This window comes from Crocodylus siamensis, chromosome 3, assembly GCF_052110815.1.
Source record: "Crocodylus siamensis isolate JL-2025a chromosome 3, ASM5211081v1, whole genome shotgun sequence".
In the NCBI taxonomy this organism is placed as follows: Eukaryota; Metazoa; Chordata; order Crocodylia; family Crocodylidae; genus Crocodylus; species Crocodylus siamensis.
In genome coordinates, this window is record NC_143397.1 from 54,223,678 (window position 1) to 54,243,483 (window position 19,806).

General features: G+C 41.4%; 1 protein-coding gene across 1 annotated transcript in view; it reads right to left on the reverse strand.

Moving 5' to 3' along the window:
- Positions 1 to 19,806, reverse strand: part of LOC149868290 (uncharacterized) — a 57,619-nt gene that overhangs the window by 23,371 nt on the left and 14,442 nt on the right. The window contains exons 4-7 of the mRNA XM_090037637.1: positions 9,116 to 9,283; positions 6,629 to 6,730; positions 1,933 to 2,043; positions 351 to 529 (exon numbers count right to left, since the gene is read on the reverse strand). Of these exons, the coding sequence (XP_089893763.1) occupies positions 351 to 529; positions 1,933 to 2,043; positions 6,629 to 6,730; positions 9,116 to 9,283 (560 nt within the window). The remainder of the gene's footprint in view (positions 1 to 350; positions 530 to 1,932; positions 2,044 to 6,628; positions 6,731 to 9,115; positions 9,284 to 19,806) is intronic.

A 19,806-nucleotide genomic window follows, 5' to 3' on the forward strand; every position in this document is an offset into this window, starting at 1 on the left:
ATTTTGATGAAGCTATTATTGAATCAATGTCTTCAGTGGAGTTTCATAAGTGTAAATGAAGCCAGAAGTTGGCCTGTGGGCATTTCTGCAGTAAGGAAGCTTGATATTCACATCAAAAGATACCCTTATGGTGGTGGTAGTTCTAGGTGTTCTCAAAGTGTGGTCTGCAAGTGGGCTGTGAACCTGTTGGTCATGTCCCTCCATTTGAAATGGCCCTTCAGGGTAAAATTTTGGGAACCCCTGTTCTAGACATTTTATGTTAATATAATAGAATGTGTCTTCTCTCCATAGCTGTGAGTACAACGCTATTGCAGCCCTCTATTGCTATTTTTACTATGCCCTCTCCTTACCTTCTTATGTTTGTAATAGTGGAGGTAGCCATTATGTTTCAGCACAAACCATCTTTTCCTCCAGCCCTTCAGGATGGCTGACTGAGTTCGTTTGTGCAAATATCCTCGACACGTTGGTCTAGGAGTATTGGGGTAGCGACTGATGTCTGATCCAACCAACAAGGTCAAGATATCAGGACCTGAAAGGATATGTTAAGAATATTTTAGGGTGGGCCAGAACTAGAGATAAAAAATAAACTAAAAAGTGTATTTTCCTTTCAGGCAGAAATACTTCATTGAAAGGAATAGCAAAGAACAAACTTATTTTATACTGGAGAACATCACTACATTCTCAGACTCAAATTTCTAAAACAGCCACTTAAACTGGTCTACACAATCAGCAGGGGAACTGATTTGTGCTTGCAAACCCCACATTTTTGGCAAAAAGTTACCTTGCAAATCCACAAATTATTTGCACAAAATACTGTAGTTGTAGCTTAGAAGCTCCTGTGAAAATTTTGCCCTCGTTATCTTAAACACGTTATTTTTCATAGCAGACCTGCTCCTAGGCTGGCAACTAGTAATGGTAATTAGGACAATCACATTTTCATCCAGCCTATCCACATTATGGCGCTGTTTTGCAATAGTCACATGATACACTGATAATATTGGCACATGCATGGATTTACCCACTGGGGCCTGAAATCCTGATTTCACAGGCAAAACTTCTGAGCAGGCAACAATTCCGAAGAAACAACTTGAGAACCATCATTATGACACATTTTCATTTACAAAACATTTGTTGTTGAGGCTGCATTTCTCTTTATGGGGATAGTGACACTGCGATTGTTGTTTTTATACCAAAATTCAGACTTGGGGAGTATCCAGAGATGACTAAATAAACACCTTGTAGGTGAGGGATGTGAAAGGTTGACGCTCTTTTACATGTAACAGTGTGAATGACACCTTTATAGTGAAAGAATTTGGTATGTATCAAGACAAATTTGTTACTCTTTTGTTAAAGCATTTTCATTTACTCAGTTCCCCTGAGCCACTGTCAAAATCCTATCTAGGAAAATTAAAAGAACTGCAGGAGACTGACTTTCAACATACAAAAATGGATGTATTTGGGTTTTAGCCATCATAATTTTGGAAAAAATATGCATGAATAATATAACTGACTGTTTCTGTAGTGCTGCAAATGGCTACCTCATGAAATAATCTTTCTCTTGTTCTTATTACATCTCAGTCATTAGAAACAAACAAACAAACAAACAAAAGAATAGCTCCTTGGGTGCATTACACAGTGAATTCCTCCCCTGAGGAAGTATGAGATTTAGGTAAGATATTGGTATGCCTGAAATTAGTGTCAGTAGACTCTCTTTGAGGCATGAACCCCCTAAATTGTTGTTACAGAATGGGATCTTTGGGAATTATTTTGCCAATATCTGTATGTTTTAGCAAGACCAAGTAACTAGTCTACGCAATTGGAGTATAAATAAACTTTGTCTAATTTTCTATAGTGTCCATCACCATAGTTTCAAGCCACTCAGCACCATGCAATGATCCTGACTCATGCAATTAACAATGAACTCAAGCTTACCTTTTCTTGCCAGGTTTGCAGCTTCTGAATGAGGCATGCTGGTGACATCTGTTCCATTGACAGCTATCAAAATATCCCCAACTTGAAGCCCTGCTTCCTCAGCCGCACTGTCTAGAACCAAAACGCGAACTATGCAATTTATTAAGGGAAGGTACCACAAGATACAAAATGCAATTGGCATTACCATCACAGTTTGCTATTTCCATGGTGGATAAAAAACCTATAGTATTTAAGTCTTGATTCTACTAAATATGATAGGAATTGGCTCCTGAGTCACTTGAAGAGCTCTACAGTATGTCCAGCTACTCTTGTGAGCAGCTTTGTCATCTGTTCCTCATCAATAAATAGAACCAGATTTTTTTAAGTGGACTAAATCTGCTTTTTGTTGTTGTTTTTTTAATTTGAAGAACTCTGGTGATCTACCTGTGCTGAGTTCTCAGCAGGGTCAGAGCATAACTTTTTATGAAGCAGAATCAAGATGTCTTTTAGGCACTACAGATCCCTGCATACACATCAGAATTTTTACATGTGAGACTATTTGGACATGAAATGTTATGCGCACAACTTTTAAAAGCCCTTTTGAAAATGTAGTCTATACTCTTTACCCCCAAAAAGAGTGATATGTAAAGGGCATATTGATGGTGTCAGTTATGTCAATTACAGCATGTCTCTCTTTAAACGACTTTATGAGACTAAACAGATTAAAAAAGCAAAGATCTGAGCAGTTCCATGCTTAGCCTCACATTGTGCTATCTGAGATAGTACACATCTTCTCAAGGACATTTATCTAACATAGCTTGCCATTATATCATTTTTACTCCATCTCTCTCCTGAATTTTAAAACTTTTGCATTGTCTTGTGGGAATGAAGCTCATTGTAGCCCTTCGGAGTCAGGGAGCAAAAGGCGGAACTTTTAATTAACTTTCTGATGAAAAGTACTGAGCTAGCAAAGGCTTCCAGAGGTGAAAGACAAAAGGAAACATGGTTTTAAAATCCCCCAGAAAGAAGCATTTTTATTTTAACACAGCACATTCTCTTGTAGATAACCATCTTTTGGTTATCCATCATCCATCATTTTAATGAAAAAAAAATATACTTCTCATTACAATCCCAGTTATCAGAACAAAATCCATTTCCCCTACTTGATTGAATAAGTAGCATCCTGTAGAAATAGCACTGAAATCCTCAAGGTTACGTATGTATTGCCGCACGTGGCTTAGAATCTTCCCTTTCCTGTAGCTGGAACCTAAGCCAGGCCAGCTTTTTGTGTAGATTTTTTTTGATGAAACACCATGGAAAGAGAGCATGCTTCTTTGAATATACAACAGCCCAGGGCCATAGAAGACCTTGGTTTTGGTCTCTGTTCTGAATCAAGCAGAGCAGGGATTATCTTTCATATTCAAGGTGAGTGCCCTAGCCATAAGATAGATCCTCAAAGTTTCCTTATCTTCTTCTCTTCCGTATATAAAGCAGAAGAAGTGTGCTGCATCTGTCTTTGCTGCATCTATATATCCTGTGCTTTAGGAGGCCCAGGGCTTCATCTTGACTTAATGTTTGAGTAGCTTACTGATGGCAGAAGTGCTTGGGAGCTTCACAAACACGAACCAATAAAACTTGGTACTGGGGCAAAGTCTAAGGGTGGAGGTGGCAGCCAATTCCACCTAAAGAGAGGACATAGATGCCCGAAGAGGCAGATAATCACTAAAGTATCTTTGAGGTTCAAGATATAAATGTCTAACCATAAAACCTGATCCAGTGATGAGGGAAGTCAGTGAGAGACCTCCTATATTTCAATGGATTTTGAATTAGGTCTCAAAATTGTACGCTTTACATTAATGGCTAAATCCTACTTGCTAATGTGATTTAGCCTCTATATATTTGTATCTTGTATCCTATAAATGAAGAAGCAGCTAATGAAGGGACAGTAAACATGTAGCTAATTCAGAATTGTTAATGTATCATACTTTTGTTTATACATAAGTTGTTGAAAACCATATGCACTTTCAATAGATAAAAGGCATGCAAATATAGCTTGGAATGGAAGATAAGTTATATAAGTACAAAATATGCTCCATTTAGGCACATTAATGCAGTCACTTAAATTCCACCTACATATTTCTCAGTCACATTTTTTTTCTTTTCAGTATGTAATTAAGTATTCCTAATGTACCATGCAAAAATGTTCTTTGGAAAAATCACAGAATACCTATATTATAAAAAATCCATATAATTTTAAATTACCTGAACCCTATCATTTAGTAAAAGTGATGGTACAGTATTTTTCAGAGGCTGTTTATAAGCTGTAGGGAGTGAGTTAGATAATGGTGAGCAGTAGATGCAGTAGTAGTAATAATATCTACTATTTTCAGAACAAAACCCACAAATTATAGATCAGTTTTGTCTCACAGTATTACTGTGACTCAGCCATTTTGATTTCCATCAACTGAATTGCATTTTAACCAATTTTTAAAGTCAATCTTGTTTTAAAATGTATGAAAAATAAATGTCTTCATGGCTTCAGATACAATTTTTATAATGTTCCTTAACAAAATCAGCCACATGCAAAGAAGCATAATTTTATTGCAATTTGTTCTTCAAGCAAACTGATCTCTGTTTTGCTTGCAAAGAAAGAATATGAGAACCCCCCACAACCTTAATGGTGGTGACATGATTTGTAATAGCTGCTTTCACTGTTGAAATGATTTTATAATTGTATACATTACATACAAATACCCTGCATAAAACTCCCATTGTAAGGTATGTTACTTGACTTACGAGCCCCCCCTGCAATGTGTTTGCACTGTGAATCCAGCTGAGACTCTTAATACTAAGAAAATGATATAAGTGTTCTTCATCTTTTTAGGGGCAGAAGCAGCAATGACTCTTACTTTGCATGGAAAGAATGCTTGAAATCTTTATTTTTCAGCCCAGTAATTCTCTACAGTGACTTTTACCTCAGAAAATACCGGTGTGATTCCACAACTCAGACCAATGGGTGAGTACATTTACTTTATATTTCTTATAAAATTATCAACAAAAAATAGCTAACAATGCTGACACATACTTTGTCCTCTTTGGGGCTCTTAGGTAACACCCCAAAGACATGTTCTGAACTTGTCCACTCTGTTCAGAACTTCTATCTGGGATTCATATTACTATCATTATATTTGTTACTTTCACCAGTACTGTAGAAAGAGAATGAATGCTTGGATTCTGGAGTAAAATTATGTGGTAATTTCTGGAGAAAGGGGAGAGGGACTCTTGAACTACCCCACAATCATATACATTCAGTCTTTTATATATTGTTTACTGTCTATTTTAACTAAAATATCATATGTACGGCAGTCCTGTGACAAAGCCTAGACAATACTGCAAATTTCTGGAACATGTAATATAAATTCCCCATTTCTAACATTTTATTTTTTTATTCTAAGTAAGCTTGTCCTTTGCATGGGTTGGTCTTCTCATCCGAAGGTTTTATTTTTAGCATTTAATAAGCAGAACATTTGCTCTAAGCCAACAGGTTAGAATGACTTTTAAAACTGAACAGAAGCTTCCTGCACAAAGTATGACTGATACATAAATCTAACAATTTTCAGACCCTTTAGGCTCTCTCTGGGTTTTTGATTTAAGTCTTAAAGATGGAAGATGTTTGACCTTTTCTGGTATGTCAGTGATTCTGTGCATTTGCTTCTCTATGCTCCATTTCTTTCTGGCATTCCTGATTTTTCTCCAGTGCCAGTTCATGATGATACTGTTTGGTAGCATATATATATATGAAATTTCTTCTTCTTCTTTTTTTTTAATAAAGTGTTCTGCTGGGAGACAGTTTGGCAGCTGTCAGTGACATGCATAGTAGGGCACTGGATTCATTAGCAAGGACAGTCTGGTGCATAAGCTAGGACAACAGCCATGTTGTGGATCTATTTTTGGGTAGTCTCCCTTTCCACAACTGGAGCCACACAAGCATGGGTGATAGCCAAGGGTGGAGGAACACCTTTTATGTAGATCTCTGTGTGGCAGAAGCAGATACCAGATAGTCATACTTTTCTTTCTTTAGTTTCTGTGGTTTGGGGGAAGAAATGAAGTCTCCTCTGCTTTAATACCCCAGTCATTTCCTCTTTGAGGGTGTAAAGGACGTATCCACTGCCAAACTGTTTTTTGAATTGTGTGCAGTTAATAAAACTTGCACAATTAAAGGTTTTTTCCCTTTCTTCCCTCCATAATGGCCATTAGTCTTTTGTGGTTTGACAGCTATTTTTCCTGACTGGGTTTCTGTGCATTACCTCTTGAGGATTTCTGTGCAACTGAATGGAGATCAACAGGAAAGAACTGTTTCAGGTGAGATTTTGGGGAATGGTTTTATTGTGATCAGTACATCCGTCATGCTATTCCCAGTGATTTATCTGCCATTTATGAAAGTCAGGCTGACGGTTTCAGACCTTGCCTTTGAGAAGAGGATTGACTCAGGCAGTTACTTGAAGCCAAAACTGGCCTTACTAGGCCACCTCTGAAGGGAAAAAATTCTTTCTGAGCAGGGGTAGTAACAGAACAAAAGAGTCTTGCTGAGCTCCCAGCTGACTAGAGTCCTTTGGTAGTTTGTCATGGTCTGTTCAGGGATGTTAGCCTGCTTTATGCACAGTACTATGCAAATATCTTGAATATATTTAAGTCAGAAATTAAAGACACCACTTACTAGTATCCACCTCAGTGACAAGGATAGGCTTTGAAAACTGGATCCGAAATCCCCAAGGGTAGTGACCAGTTCCTTTTGCAATCTTCACTATTCGCTCACGAACTGTAAAGGAAGGAGGAAGGAACTCCTTTTATCAAGTCCAGACAGAGATGACTGTAGCAGGTTGCAGGGCTCAGGGCAAATCAGCTTGTGCAGCCCCTGGACATGGCGGCGGTGGCAGTGGGGTGGGGAGAAGGCGGGGGGAAGGGATGGTGAGTGGCCAGATATGAAGTCGGCCCAGCTCCACGGGGCTTCCCAAAGTGTGGGGCCCAGGGCAATCACCCCAATTTGCCACTCCCAGAGATGGCCTCAAGTCCGGAGCAAGACTCAAATCTCTTGAGTTGAAGTGTGAAATCTTAACTACTCTGTAATCACAACCTCTGAATTAGGAAGCACTTTTTGAAATTGCTACTTAGAGTAATTTGATTGCTTCACCAGATATTTCTTTAATAAGATCCCATTTCAAAATATTTGTTTGTAGTTGTTTTGTCTTTAAATTGTGCAACACTTGGAATATAGATATTGCTCTAAAATTTACTTTCCAATAGATCACATTTATCATGTGTGGGTCTAAAAGACAGTAGGCACTTCAATAAATACTTTAAGTGCTGTGCTGAACTTTTGAGCTTTTCTTGGGGGAAAAAAGCTCTAAAGAATACTTGCCATACATTTAAGGGAGATTTTTCATATCTAGAAATTTTGTTTTGCTCCAATCTTGTGAATGATTTATGAGTTCCAGCACAAAACTAACACTTAAAGAGCAACAAAGATATTTCACTCTCTTAGTTCTTCAAACTGCTAACTTTCAAGAAATTTAACAATGAAAGAAATGGGTTCCTAGTTGTTTGTTTGCATGACAGAGGTCACGTTGTAAATTGAACAATGAGAATATTTCCTGCTCACAGCAAAGTTGGCACTCTCTCCCCACCCCTCTTTGGTTCTACTTGGATTTGAGTGTTTTTATATTACCTGGCTGCAAAGGAAAGGAGATGAGTGGTGAATAGGTGACTTCTCTGTCTCTTTGTTGTTGTCATACTTGAAAACATTATTTACACCTCTTTGCCCTTTTTCTGAACCTGCGTTATTCAGCATGTGACTAGATTTTAATTCTGAGCTCCTACAAGTAAGGATTTGTCAATTACAAGAGTCTGTAAGAAATGAACTAAATAAGGAGCTACCTTCTAAACTATTACATATCGTTAGCATCAGTTCCTATTTCCTACTGTCAGCATCAGTGTTTGAGATTCTGTTCTAATATGGAATTTCCTGCATATTGCAGTAATTTTCAGCTGGTGTCACAGCACCTTGAGGTGTCATGAAATCCTTTTAAGGGTGCTGCAGGGTTTGGGGTGGTAAGAGCTCACTCATTTCTACCTGGTTCCTACGTGAGAAGGTACGTTCTCACCCCTTCTACTCCTGTGCAAGGAAGGGGCTGAGGCACTTGATGTATGAGGAGAGGATGAGGGAACTGGGCTTATTTAGTCTGGAAAAGAAAAGACTGAAATGGGGTTTAATAATAGTCTTAAACTACCTGAAGGGTGTTTACAAAGAGGATGGAGTTAAGCTGTTCTCATTGGATGGTAGATGACAGAACAAGGAGCAAGGGAAATATAGGATAGATATTAGGAAAAACTTTCTTACTAGGAGGGTAGTAAAGGACTGGAAGAGGTTACCCAGAGAGGCTGTTGAATCTCCCTCCTTGGAAGTTTTTAAGACCCAGGTAGACAAAGCCTGGGGGCTGGGATGATATAGTTGGGGATGATCCTGCTTTGACCAGGAGGTTGGACTAGATGACTTCCTGAGATCCTTCCAACCCTAATTTCTATGAGTCTATGAAGTAATCACTGTAATAAATAAATCAGTTTTTGAAAAGGGCTGCAATGATATTCAAAAAAGTTATGCAGGGATATCTGAAATCTAAAAAGGTGGAGAGCCACTGGCATATAGAAACACCGGGCTTTGGAGGGGAGACGCCCGGGGGGGGGGGGGCATGTGACCCCTGAGATTTCTTTGCCAGTGGCAGGCCTTGGGACATGGGTCTGTAGCTCTGCCAAAGCCAGGGCCTGGCAGCAGTGGGGGTGTGATGGGGGTGGAATTGTGCTCTCCCACTGTCAACACGCGTGCATTGTCTATTTCTACAGTGCCTCAGTAATATACCAGGTAGCACTACAGTAAGGCATGTCATGCCAACTCTAGGCATACTGTCTCTCAAAACAGAAGTAATATAGCCAGTTTAGTGTGGTGCTGACCATGCATCTATAAGCTTACTGACTTGGGAGAGATTACTGATGTGTGCCCAGTGCTGTTGTAAGGTGGTTGCATTACTTCCGTTTTGGGACAATAGCATGTGTGGGGTGCTCCCAAATTCAGTGCTCCCTGTTGCAGTAAAAGGGTGCAATAGACGTGCCCCCTACTGACATTTGTTATTTACAGCTTGAGAATACTTACTTGCTACTGGCCTGTTCCTTTTGCTGAGGCATCTGGGGCTGTTATCTGGACTGACATCATCCCCTCGGAAAACCCAAGCAGCTGAATGAAAGTTTTCTGTGTAGAAACCTCTTTCTTCATTGTCACTACGTAAGCTCAGATCTACTGAACGGGCATCTTCTGAATTCCCTGCCAAATGAAAATTAGAGCTCTGTTTGTATCTGCTTCTATCTTTATTTGTAGAGGAGGCCTGAAAGGTTTTTAATGTTTCTTGTGTCAGGCAAGATGGGATCATTTCATGCAGAAGACAAAGTAGAGGGCACTGAGAAATGGGAGAGGAAGGAGAGCAATATGGAGAGGAATATGAGAAAAAAAGGAAACGTTTATTGTGAGAGGAAGGAAAAAAAAGGGATGGAGGTGAATACCCAGTCAGCATGGGGGAAGAACAAGCACAGTTACTACAGCATTTCATTTAGCCCCTAATGGCACATTTGTAACCTCTCAAGATAGTTCTGTAGCCTTTGTGGTGAAAAAAATGCATTTTCTAAACACTTAAGAATAAAAAATATAGCTTGTTGATGGCAGTCTGAATCCAAAGGAGTAATAAAAATGGAGATATTAAATATGAATGTGCCTTTCCATCCCTTCCTGGCCAAGTTCAGTCCTGGAGAAAATCCTAAAACTATAGACTTCACTATAACTGTTTAAGGAAAGTCTAAATTTAGTGTCCTAAGTGCAAATCCCCTGTGCAGGGAATCTGGCAGCACAGTTGTGCTAGGTTCTGGTAAACTGAAATAGAAACTGAAAAACAGTTGGAGTATGTGGGAGGAGAATAAAAAAGACCAAGAATAAGTGGCATGAGTCAAGTAATGAGAAGTCTAATCACTTGTTATATTCTTGACTTTTCCACACACATACATTATATTCAACTGAAAAAAAATGCATGCACACATGTAGACTTTTCCATTGCATATTAACTATTATACTTTAGTCTATTGAATACTTTTTGAGTTGGGCTTAGTGCTACATTTGTTTTTATAGCAGTTTCATGAAATTATAATAAATAAGTCCTACTTGCAGTATTTGCAGTCTAATCAATACATACCTATGATTGCTTCTACTGACCTTTCCTTGTTAAAACACTGCAGCAAATTATAAATACATATTGAAATAGAACATCACAGCTGATGTTATTTTTTTAAATGACTACCTTTTTGTGTCATGTTTCTCTTAGTCAGCTTTCTATAGTTAATACATGTTCTTTGCAAAAATCCTGAAATCTTAAACTATAGTCATCATTGTTTTTAATCTGCTGCATAATGTGTTAAAATAGGGAACTTTTTAGTTTGGCTTACATGGACGAGTGCTTCACTGCTCATTCAGTTAGAAAAGCAGTATTGATAGCAAATGTAACTTAAGCAGCAACATAATGCCTGTGTTAAAGCCTTAGGAAACAGCAAGCTTATAAGTGGCATAGGTACTTATGCAGGACTGCTTGACTTAAACACTGCAGGTATGAACCAATTATTGACCAAAGAGAAAAGAAATTTACATGCTTCACTACAGCAGGTCACTCATTACATCAGTGAAATCTTATGATTATTTTATAATATGTAGCTCACATATATTTGAGTGTGTGTGTGTGTATGTATATGTGTGTACACACACACACACACACACACACACACACACGTGTATATACCACAATAATACTATTACTAATAGTATATAATGTACACACACATATAAAATAAGTAAGTATACGCATATTCCATAATATAGTAAGTGATTCTTGTAATACTGGATTTTGAGATGCTGTACATATTTAGTATTAATTAATATGCATTCTAATGAATCTCTGATTTGTGTCTACATTACTGAGGGCAACATCCAGCCAGAAGAGGGCTCCATAATCCCTCTACAACAGGACAAGAAAATAATTTCCAGAGGTCAGAGAAGACCAGGCTTGGGGGGGAGCTGGAGGCTCTGCGAGAGCAGGAGCTGCAGGCTAGAGACAGCTGTCTGACTGCAGAGAGAGAGGCTGTCTAGCAGCGTGGAAGCTTGGACTGGATGGCTAAAGCTGGACAAAGACCACCTTCTCCTGGCAGGAGGGCAGAGGTAGCTGCAGCAGGAGGACACAGGGTCACAGCCTGCAGGTTGGAGGCCAGGATAATACCTGTCAACCTTTGCAAACAACACTCCCTCCTGTGGATTTTAATTTGCATAAATCTACATAGATATGCAACTTTGTGGACACACTGCTCATTTGTCCTACTTAATTCACTTTATACATCCACTTTATACATTTCAACTAGCATTCTTCCACCAGCAATTTTCTTTTTGCTCTTGCTTTCTACTTAAACTTTTAATGCAGACTGTCTAGGCAAAATTTACACTACCCTCTACTATTCTCTATTCACCCATCATCTCATCCTGACTACACACATGCAGATACTGAACACTAGTCAGACATTCCACACAGTCCTCCCCTCTCCATACTCATCCCTTCTAAATGTACCCCCACAAGCATTAGTTTCCCCTCTCACTTATTCTGTACATTATCACTCTTGTGCACTTCCCAGCCCTAATTCCAAGCACATGATCATTCCCACCAGGAGTAGTTAAGCAGCTGCCTCCACCAGTGCAACCCCTGGCTCCCCCAGAGTTACACAAGGTGAGGCAAAACACAACTTTAAACCCTTCTATTTATAGGTCAAGTCCAGGGGATCTCCTTCCTTGTATTAGAGTTCAGTGGAAGTCCCATCTCTCCCAGTAAATATCCCATGCCCAAACACTCTTACCCCCATTTCCCTTTTTGTTGAGCAAGAACCTGCCAAAGACCTAATTCCCATGCAGCTGGCTTGCACCAGTATGTATGGCCTCACAGCTCCAAGGCATGTTCAGGCCAACAACAAATGCCGGCTTCCACTGTGTTCTCCAACCAAGAAATCAGCTCAGCCTGGCTACCCTTAGATCCCCAGTCCACGCATCTTTATTCAACCCACACTCCTAGCTCCGTTTGGCTTCCTGCTCCACTTTCTCTAGAGAGCATTGGACTTTGTCAGGGGCCTTTCTGGTGGGATGCTATTCCCCAGAGTTGTCAGCACTCCCTGAGGTCTCTAAAGAGTGTTTGAATCTCTTGTGTGCATCTCTCCCTTTGGCCATGGCCCCCCAAAATGCCACCCCCCCATAGAAATCTTCTGGAAGGAACCACTCATTTCCCCTTCTTATGCAGTTTTCAGGTAGTGGCTTGCTAACATGATTTTGGGGACCCTCCCTAAGATAACATGTAGGTGGCACAGAGGAGCTCAAAGGCAAGGAGGTCTCAGAGAATCAGGGTCTTTTCACTACAGAGGAGCCCACACTTTTATTTTGGCTTTCTGAGAAAAACACTGAGGCCCCTGAATCCAGAGCACCTGACCTGTATCAGCACAGCCATCAGCCTCCTTGCCAGCAGCCAGTCAGCCCCTGCAAGCCATTCCCACAGATGGAGCACCCATCAGCAATGAAGATGTGGACAAAAACAGCAAGAGTGGGTAGTTTTTTATGCCAAAGCATATTTGTTCACATTGCTTGTTCACTTAGTTGGTGCAGACGTGGACAAGCATATTTTCTGCTAGCTTCAGCCCCCTTTTTTCTCCCATGGTGTCCCAGGAGCTGCATGTACTACTCTCCCATGCCAGTGCCTGGCAATCCCTCCCACCCTGCACATTTCTCTAGACAACATGCCTCAGGCACTGACAGTCGTGGGACTCCATCCGCCGTGTTTCCCAGCACATCAAACATAAAACTGAAAGGCATTTCCATGCAGCAGCTGCCTCTTTATTGTAGAAGAGCCCTAGAGGGCTTGCAAATACTGTTAAAGCTACCTGAAACAGCACTCCTTTTCAGCATAGCAAGTGCCACAAGCAGGCAAATACAAACTAGCCCCTTCCCCACCCACTGCCTTCCACAGACAAGCCCTGAGTTAAGTTTCTAGCCAAGCCAAAATTCACTTGCTCCCTGATCACTGAAGGGAAGCACTGATGTCTGTCAGACATGGATCATTTCAGAAATAAAGACGAACTTGAGAAACAGGAAGCTCTAGCTAAACTTTTACATTCCTGGGAATTCCCTTGTCTCTGATTCCTAAGTAGGTGGCTGTCCCTATCCATTAGTCCTGAATTGCTGTGGGCACCATCCTGATGAACAGCACAGCAAAGCATGTCTAGTATGGTTCCCCTTGGCTTTGGCAAACAGGTATTTTTTTCTGCCCTTTCATTAAATAAACCAGGGTCACATTCTCTGAAGTTGGGAAAACCTGGAAAATGGAAAGAGCAGGAGAGAAGGATCTGGGGGTTATAATAGACCATATGCTGAATATGAGTCAACGGTGTACTGTTGTTGCCAAAAAAACTAACAACATACTAGATTGTATTAACATGATTGCAAATCTAGCAAAATGACTCTTCTGTTCAGAGATTCACAGACATTTAGGGCTGGAAGGGACTTTGTAAGATCATTGGGTCCAGCCCCTCTGCTCTGGGCAGGAAAGACTGTTGGGGTCAAATAACTCCAGCAAGGTCTACTTTTGAAGATATCCAGGGTAGGTGCCTGCACCACCACCACTGGGAGTCTATTCCAGAGTCTGGTCACATGAACTGTGAAGAAGTTTTCCCTTATATCCAGTTTGAAACTGTCTTCTAGGAGTTTTATGACTGTTGCTCCAGGTTTTCCCCTGGGGCGCTTTGGTGAATAGTTGTTCGCCTAGCCCCTGATGCTCTCCCCTGATATATTTGTAACCTGCCACCAAACCTCCCCAAAGTTTTCTCTTTTCTAGGCTGAACAGTCTCATATCTCTCAGCCTTTCCTCAGCACTGGTGAGACCTCACCTGGAGTTCTGTGTCCAGTTTTGGGTTCCACACATCAAGAAAGATTGAGATTTTGCAAAACTCAGCAGACCATCAAAATCTTGTGGAGTTGTTGCTAGAATGCCTCCATCTGCACACTAAGTACCCAGCATCTGACTTTGAGCTGCCTCAGGGTGCATTCATCCTGCAAAAGCTTAGCTGGTAGTTGGACCATTGGCCTGTGTCCCCATGAGCAGGGGTGTGTGGTTGCCATGGGGAAAAAAGCAGAGGCATAAATACATGCTGCTGCTTTTCGCCCTGGCACATGCCCTTGCATGTGGGGTTAGCACTGGGAAAAATGCTCTGGGTTGGGTAATGGAGGCTGGGGCCAGCACCTGGGCTGGTCCCAGCAGTCTTACGTAGGATCCTGGGGGCCTCCTGGGGCTCCAGTGGTGGTGATCCAGGTGTGCAGAGCCTAGCCAGCACCCAGAGCGTGGCTCTGGCTGGCTAGGCTCTGGTTCCAGGTGGTGCATGCTGCCGCCACATGCACTGCTCTGCCTTTATTGGGTGCAGGTTGGTGTTTTTTTCGAGTGTGGGAAACACCAAGATCTCCTGGTGTCAGAATCCCCCCGCCCCACCTCACTACAAATTATCAGTGTGGCAAATTCTGGCATGTGTGTGTGGCACATGGTGTTTGTGGCACTGCAGACCGCACATGTGCGGTTGCCTGTATGTGCTCTTGCTTCCTGTAGTCAGGACAGCTAGTATATAGTTTTATGGAACATAGCAGTGCTTGGGCAGGGTCACTGAATAGCCTCAGGGAGATGTTGACGCTGCTGATCTTTATGCTTCCATCAGCACCAGCAAACACTTTTTGTTTCATCAGGGAAACCAAGGGGGAGTTGTGGAAACCTTTTGAATCCTGCATCTTTCTGGATTATATCATGCATTGATATCTGTGAATCTCCTGCACTGAACCATGGTGTTCTGCCTATGCAACTTTGAGGTTAGCACAAATGTCAGGAATGATGGCTGTCTTCATCCTAACGTTTTTCCATCACTCTTCCATATTTGTACCACAAGTCTCTCCTACAGGGTTGTAGAGAACCAGAAACTGACAGTCCACAGATGCAGTCTCACAGAGCAAGATGTCCTCAGGCATGATCAAGTTTTCCTTTTCTCAGGATAAATCATAAATGTCAAGCGTGTGAGTGTCACACAAGTCATTCATGTCCCATGTAAAATAGTTGTTTGGAATATCACTGGCCTGATGCATCAACTGCCTGTTCATGGAGAAGAGGATAAGGTATTAGTTTTAGACTAAGTGACAGGAATCCATATAAATCACCAGGAAATGGTGGCCTTACTATTGCAGAATGTCAGAAACTCAAGGCAGGAAGCATCCATGCTGCTGATCCAGGAAGAATGATATGGTGCTCACTCCTTTGCTTGGTGCTTTTGGCTAGTTTCTCACAGCTGACTAATGGAAATTAAAACTGAGGACTCCTGTTCTACAACAAAGTATGTAATTCCCATCACACTTGAAGCGGAGGGGACACAAGGGACACACAGATCCCTATTTCCCTTTGGCATGTGCTGGTTTAAGCCCTGCTTAATGTGAATACAAAAAATGGTGACAATTGGGTGCTAACTGCTTGTCTGTATCCCATGATTACCTCTTGGTGAAACTGGCCAATTGTGGCCCTGGGTCCACCCCGATCTGCTGGCTGGGAATTTGGCTCTATGGTCAGACCCAGAGGGTAGTAATTGATGGAAGTCAATCGTCATGGTGCCCTGTGACCAGTGAGGTCCCCCAAGGCTCTGTCCTTGTACCCATATTATTCAACATCTTCATTAATGATGTGGACATTGGAGTCAGAAGCAGACTGGCCAAGTTCACCGATGACACCAAACTTTGAGGCAAAGCATCCACACGTGAAGACAGGAGGGTGATCCAGGCTGACCTGGACAGTCTCATCAAATGGATGGACAAGAACCTGATGGTGTTTAATGCTGACAAATGCAAGGGAGGAAAAACCTGCAGCATCCTTATGACTTCGGCAGTGCTACGCTGGTTAGCACTACGAAAGAAAGAGACTTGGGGGTCATCATTGACCACAAGATGAACGTGAGTCTGCAATGTGATGCTGTGGCTAGTAAAGCAACCACAATGCTGGCTTGCATCCATAGATGCTTCTCGAGCAAATCTCAGGACGTCATTCTCCCCTTGTACTTGGCCTTGGTGAAGCTGCAGGTGGAGTACTGCATCCAGTTTTGGGCCCCACAATTCAAAAAGCATGTGGAGAAGCTTGAGAGGGTCCAGAGAAGAGCCACGCACATGATCAGAGGTCAAGAAAACAGATCTTACGAGGACAGGCTGAGAGCCATGGGAGTCTTCAGCCTGGAAAAGCACAGGCTCTGGGGTGATCTGATGGCCACCTATAAGTTTATCGGGGTGACCACCAGTATCTTGGGCAGCATTTGTTCACCAGAGCGCCCGAAGGGATGACGAGGTTGAACAGTCATAAACTACTACAAGACCGTTTCAGGCTGGACATAAGGAAGAATTTCTTTACTGTCCAAGCCCCCAAGGTCTGGAAGAACCTGCCATCGGAGGTGGTTCAAGCACCTACATTAAATACCTTCAGGAGTAAATTGGATGCTTATCTTGCTGGGATCCTATGACCCCAGCTGACTTCCTGCCCTTTGGGCAGGGGGCTGGACTCGATGATCTTCTGAGGTCCCCTCCACCCCTAATGTCTATGAAGTCTATGAAATCTGTACATGATATTATTTGATTCCAATTTATGTAGCAATATTGCCCTGTAATGGTTTGCCCATATATTTGTCCATACCCTTGGTAAAATAACACAAAGATACTCAGAGAACCCACTAAGTACTAAAGCCTATTACTTGGATTACCTCTAGTGCTAATCTATTAAGTCAAGGAGCATGAGACCAGACAACTGGAGGGGTTAGTATAGCATACCATTCGCAGTGACACTGAACAGTAAAAATGTTACACTAGGTAGCCTATTGTTTCTGTGTTCTCTTTATGTAGTATTTGTAATGTTAAGGCATCCCCTTTAAATGGAAATGGATTATTATTATTATTATCATCATCATCACCATCATAATAAGCCTTGAGCCTGAATCGATCTTCCTGGTCACAAACTCCTGGAAGATAGATTTAGGATCAATATTAGGACAAACTTCTTCACAGTCAGGGTATCCAGAATAAGCTACCTTCAGAGGAGGGAATCACCTACACTGAACATCTTTAAGAGGAGACTTGAAGATAGTTACTTTCAAGATAGTCACCTTGCTGGGGTCACCTGACCTCGTTATCTTTTCTGCTTGGTGCAGGGGGCTGGGCCCAATGATTTTCCAAGGTCCCTTCCGGCCTTACAATTTATAAGTCTATGAATTATTATTATTATTTCAATAAGGCATCTTAAACAGTGGAAAGAGGTTTATAATCTTTTCAAAATTTTTCATCAGGTCCTAGTTAGGGGCACCTTTTGTTTTATGTAACTATCTTACATAAAGCTGAAAAAATAATAGATTCTTTTTTTCATTGAAAATATTAAAACTATACTGGGAAGAAATCTATTAGATATCTCTTGGCTGTACAGAAAGTAATCTGGATGGGGGCTGGGGTTACTAAAATGTGTGATATATATCTTTGCTTACAATATAAGATACTTCAAACTCTTAGGATTCTCTGCATCCAAATGTGTGTCTGTTTTTTCAAAAATGAATTTACTGCTTATGATAGACACCAGAAGAGGATAATTGTGCAAACTGCTCTTTTAGCCCTGTAACTTTCTACAGAAGAGGAAAGGTAGCAAAGCCTCCTTTGTCCAAACAAGGGAATATTGAACAGGAACAGAAAGAGTATGGTTATTATCTGTAAGGCTTCTGAAGCAACCCCAGGTGGCATTCAAAGAGATGAGTCTTGTCCACTTATGTCCACTCTGTACATGTCCAAACTTTCAAATTCAGCAGAACAGGTGGCTCAGGGAAATGCCTGTGTGTTCCTGAAAGTTTGCTCCCTCAGTCTCCAGGTCTAGCCAGGCTTAGCACAGGGTGTGCTCAGGGCTGCTGACGTGCATGCCCAAGCTATGTAGTCTGTTAAATGTGTACACTCAATTTGCGTGGCGTGGCCAGGGCTTATCTCTTGGCTCTGCTCCTGGGACTGGTCCAGAGTCTATATAGAGGTAGCCTCAGTTACTTCAGAATGCAGTGCAGGTGTGACCACTGCTTGAAGGCTATGTCCAGTTTTGTTGCCTACTCAAAGCAAGCAAACAAAAAAAAACGTGGGAGGATTCAAAGAACAGTCATTAAAAGATTAAAAAATGTAAGACTCAATGGGCAACTCTACACAAGATGCTATGGTGCCATAGCAATGCACACCAGCACCATAGTGTCCATTGGCAAAAACCGTGATGCTGCTGCTACATCGCTGTTAGCAACACGCCCCCTTGTTATAACATGTTGTTAAGGCGACATAGCCAAAAATCACCATGTGCGGCCAGCACAGCACAGCACAGTACGGGCTGTTACTACATTGTCTTTTAAGTACTTCCCAAAGGAAATACTAAATGGTGCAGTAACAAAGGCACTGTATGGCCATATGTAGATGCGCCCAATGGGGTCAGTGTATTTAGAAGGTCGAGAAGTAAACTGATCAAAATCTACCAATGCTTACAGGGAAAACCAAAATGTTTTACTGCAGTTCTCTTGCACCTGGCAAAAAAAGGTATAACAGGGTCCAGTGGCTGTAAGCTGAAGCTAGAGTTAAGGCATGATTTTTAGTTGAAGGAGCATTGAAACAAACTTACTAAAGGTGGGCATGAATTTTCAACCACTGGAAATTTTGATATCAGGCTGGATGATTTTTTCCACCCAAAGGATATATATTTTTCAGCTACTAGGAACCCAGGTTTCTCAGGAAGTTTCCATTGGAATATTATTTTTACAGAAAATACTCTATTTGCAAAACTGGCGATTTCCATCAGGAGGATGGAAATGACACATCGCCACTGGAAACACACTTGGCAAATTGCAATTTCTGCCTGCTTTGAGAAACAGGAATTTCAAGAGCAAATAGCTAGAAAGGCACGGCTCAGCTGGGTAGAAGTAGGCCAGGTAAATAATCCTACTCTAAATTTCTTCAGCACCCAGATGGTGAGAGGTGAAAGGGAGAAAGTCTGGGTGGCACCCTGCTTTCAGCAGCCCACCTGGAAGTCAATCATGGATTTTGAAAGTGAAAATGAAAGGACACTTCCAGGTGGACAGCTAGCAAATGGTAAACTCTGCTCTATCGGAAATTCCTCCTTGCAAACAATTTCAAGGTTTTTACCTTTTCATCTCAACTGGGGATAGCACAAAAGTTTAAAAACCATGGCATGTTTGAAGGGCATGGATTTGCATTTTATAGCTAGCTCAACTAAGAACTGAGATGAGACCCACTTCCTAAAGACACACAAAACAGCTACCAAATGTGTAGTAAAAACACTGAGCATGCCAACAATCTTCTCCAAGTGCAATCGTCTTTGGACTTCACTTAATTGGGAAGGTTTTTTGGTGTTTTTTTATAGGCTGTTTAGGTATAAAACACCAGGCATCTTGTTTGCTGAACCCTTTTACAATATTATCCAGCATTCGCATGAATGTATTTCACCAGAATGAATGTTCAGAGAGTGGTTTAATATTGCTTCCACATGATAACACTTCCACAGCACTCTTCGCATTCTAGATTGTTTTCATAGAAAATGGTGGGCTGTATATTTGTGAGCAAATTTAGAAAAAAAATGTAGAACAGTCTCACAGAAAATCACAATGAGAGCAAACAGCTGAAGTAATGCAGCCAGACTGAAA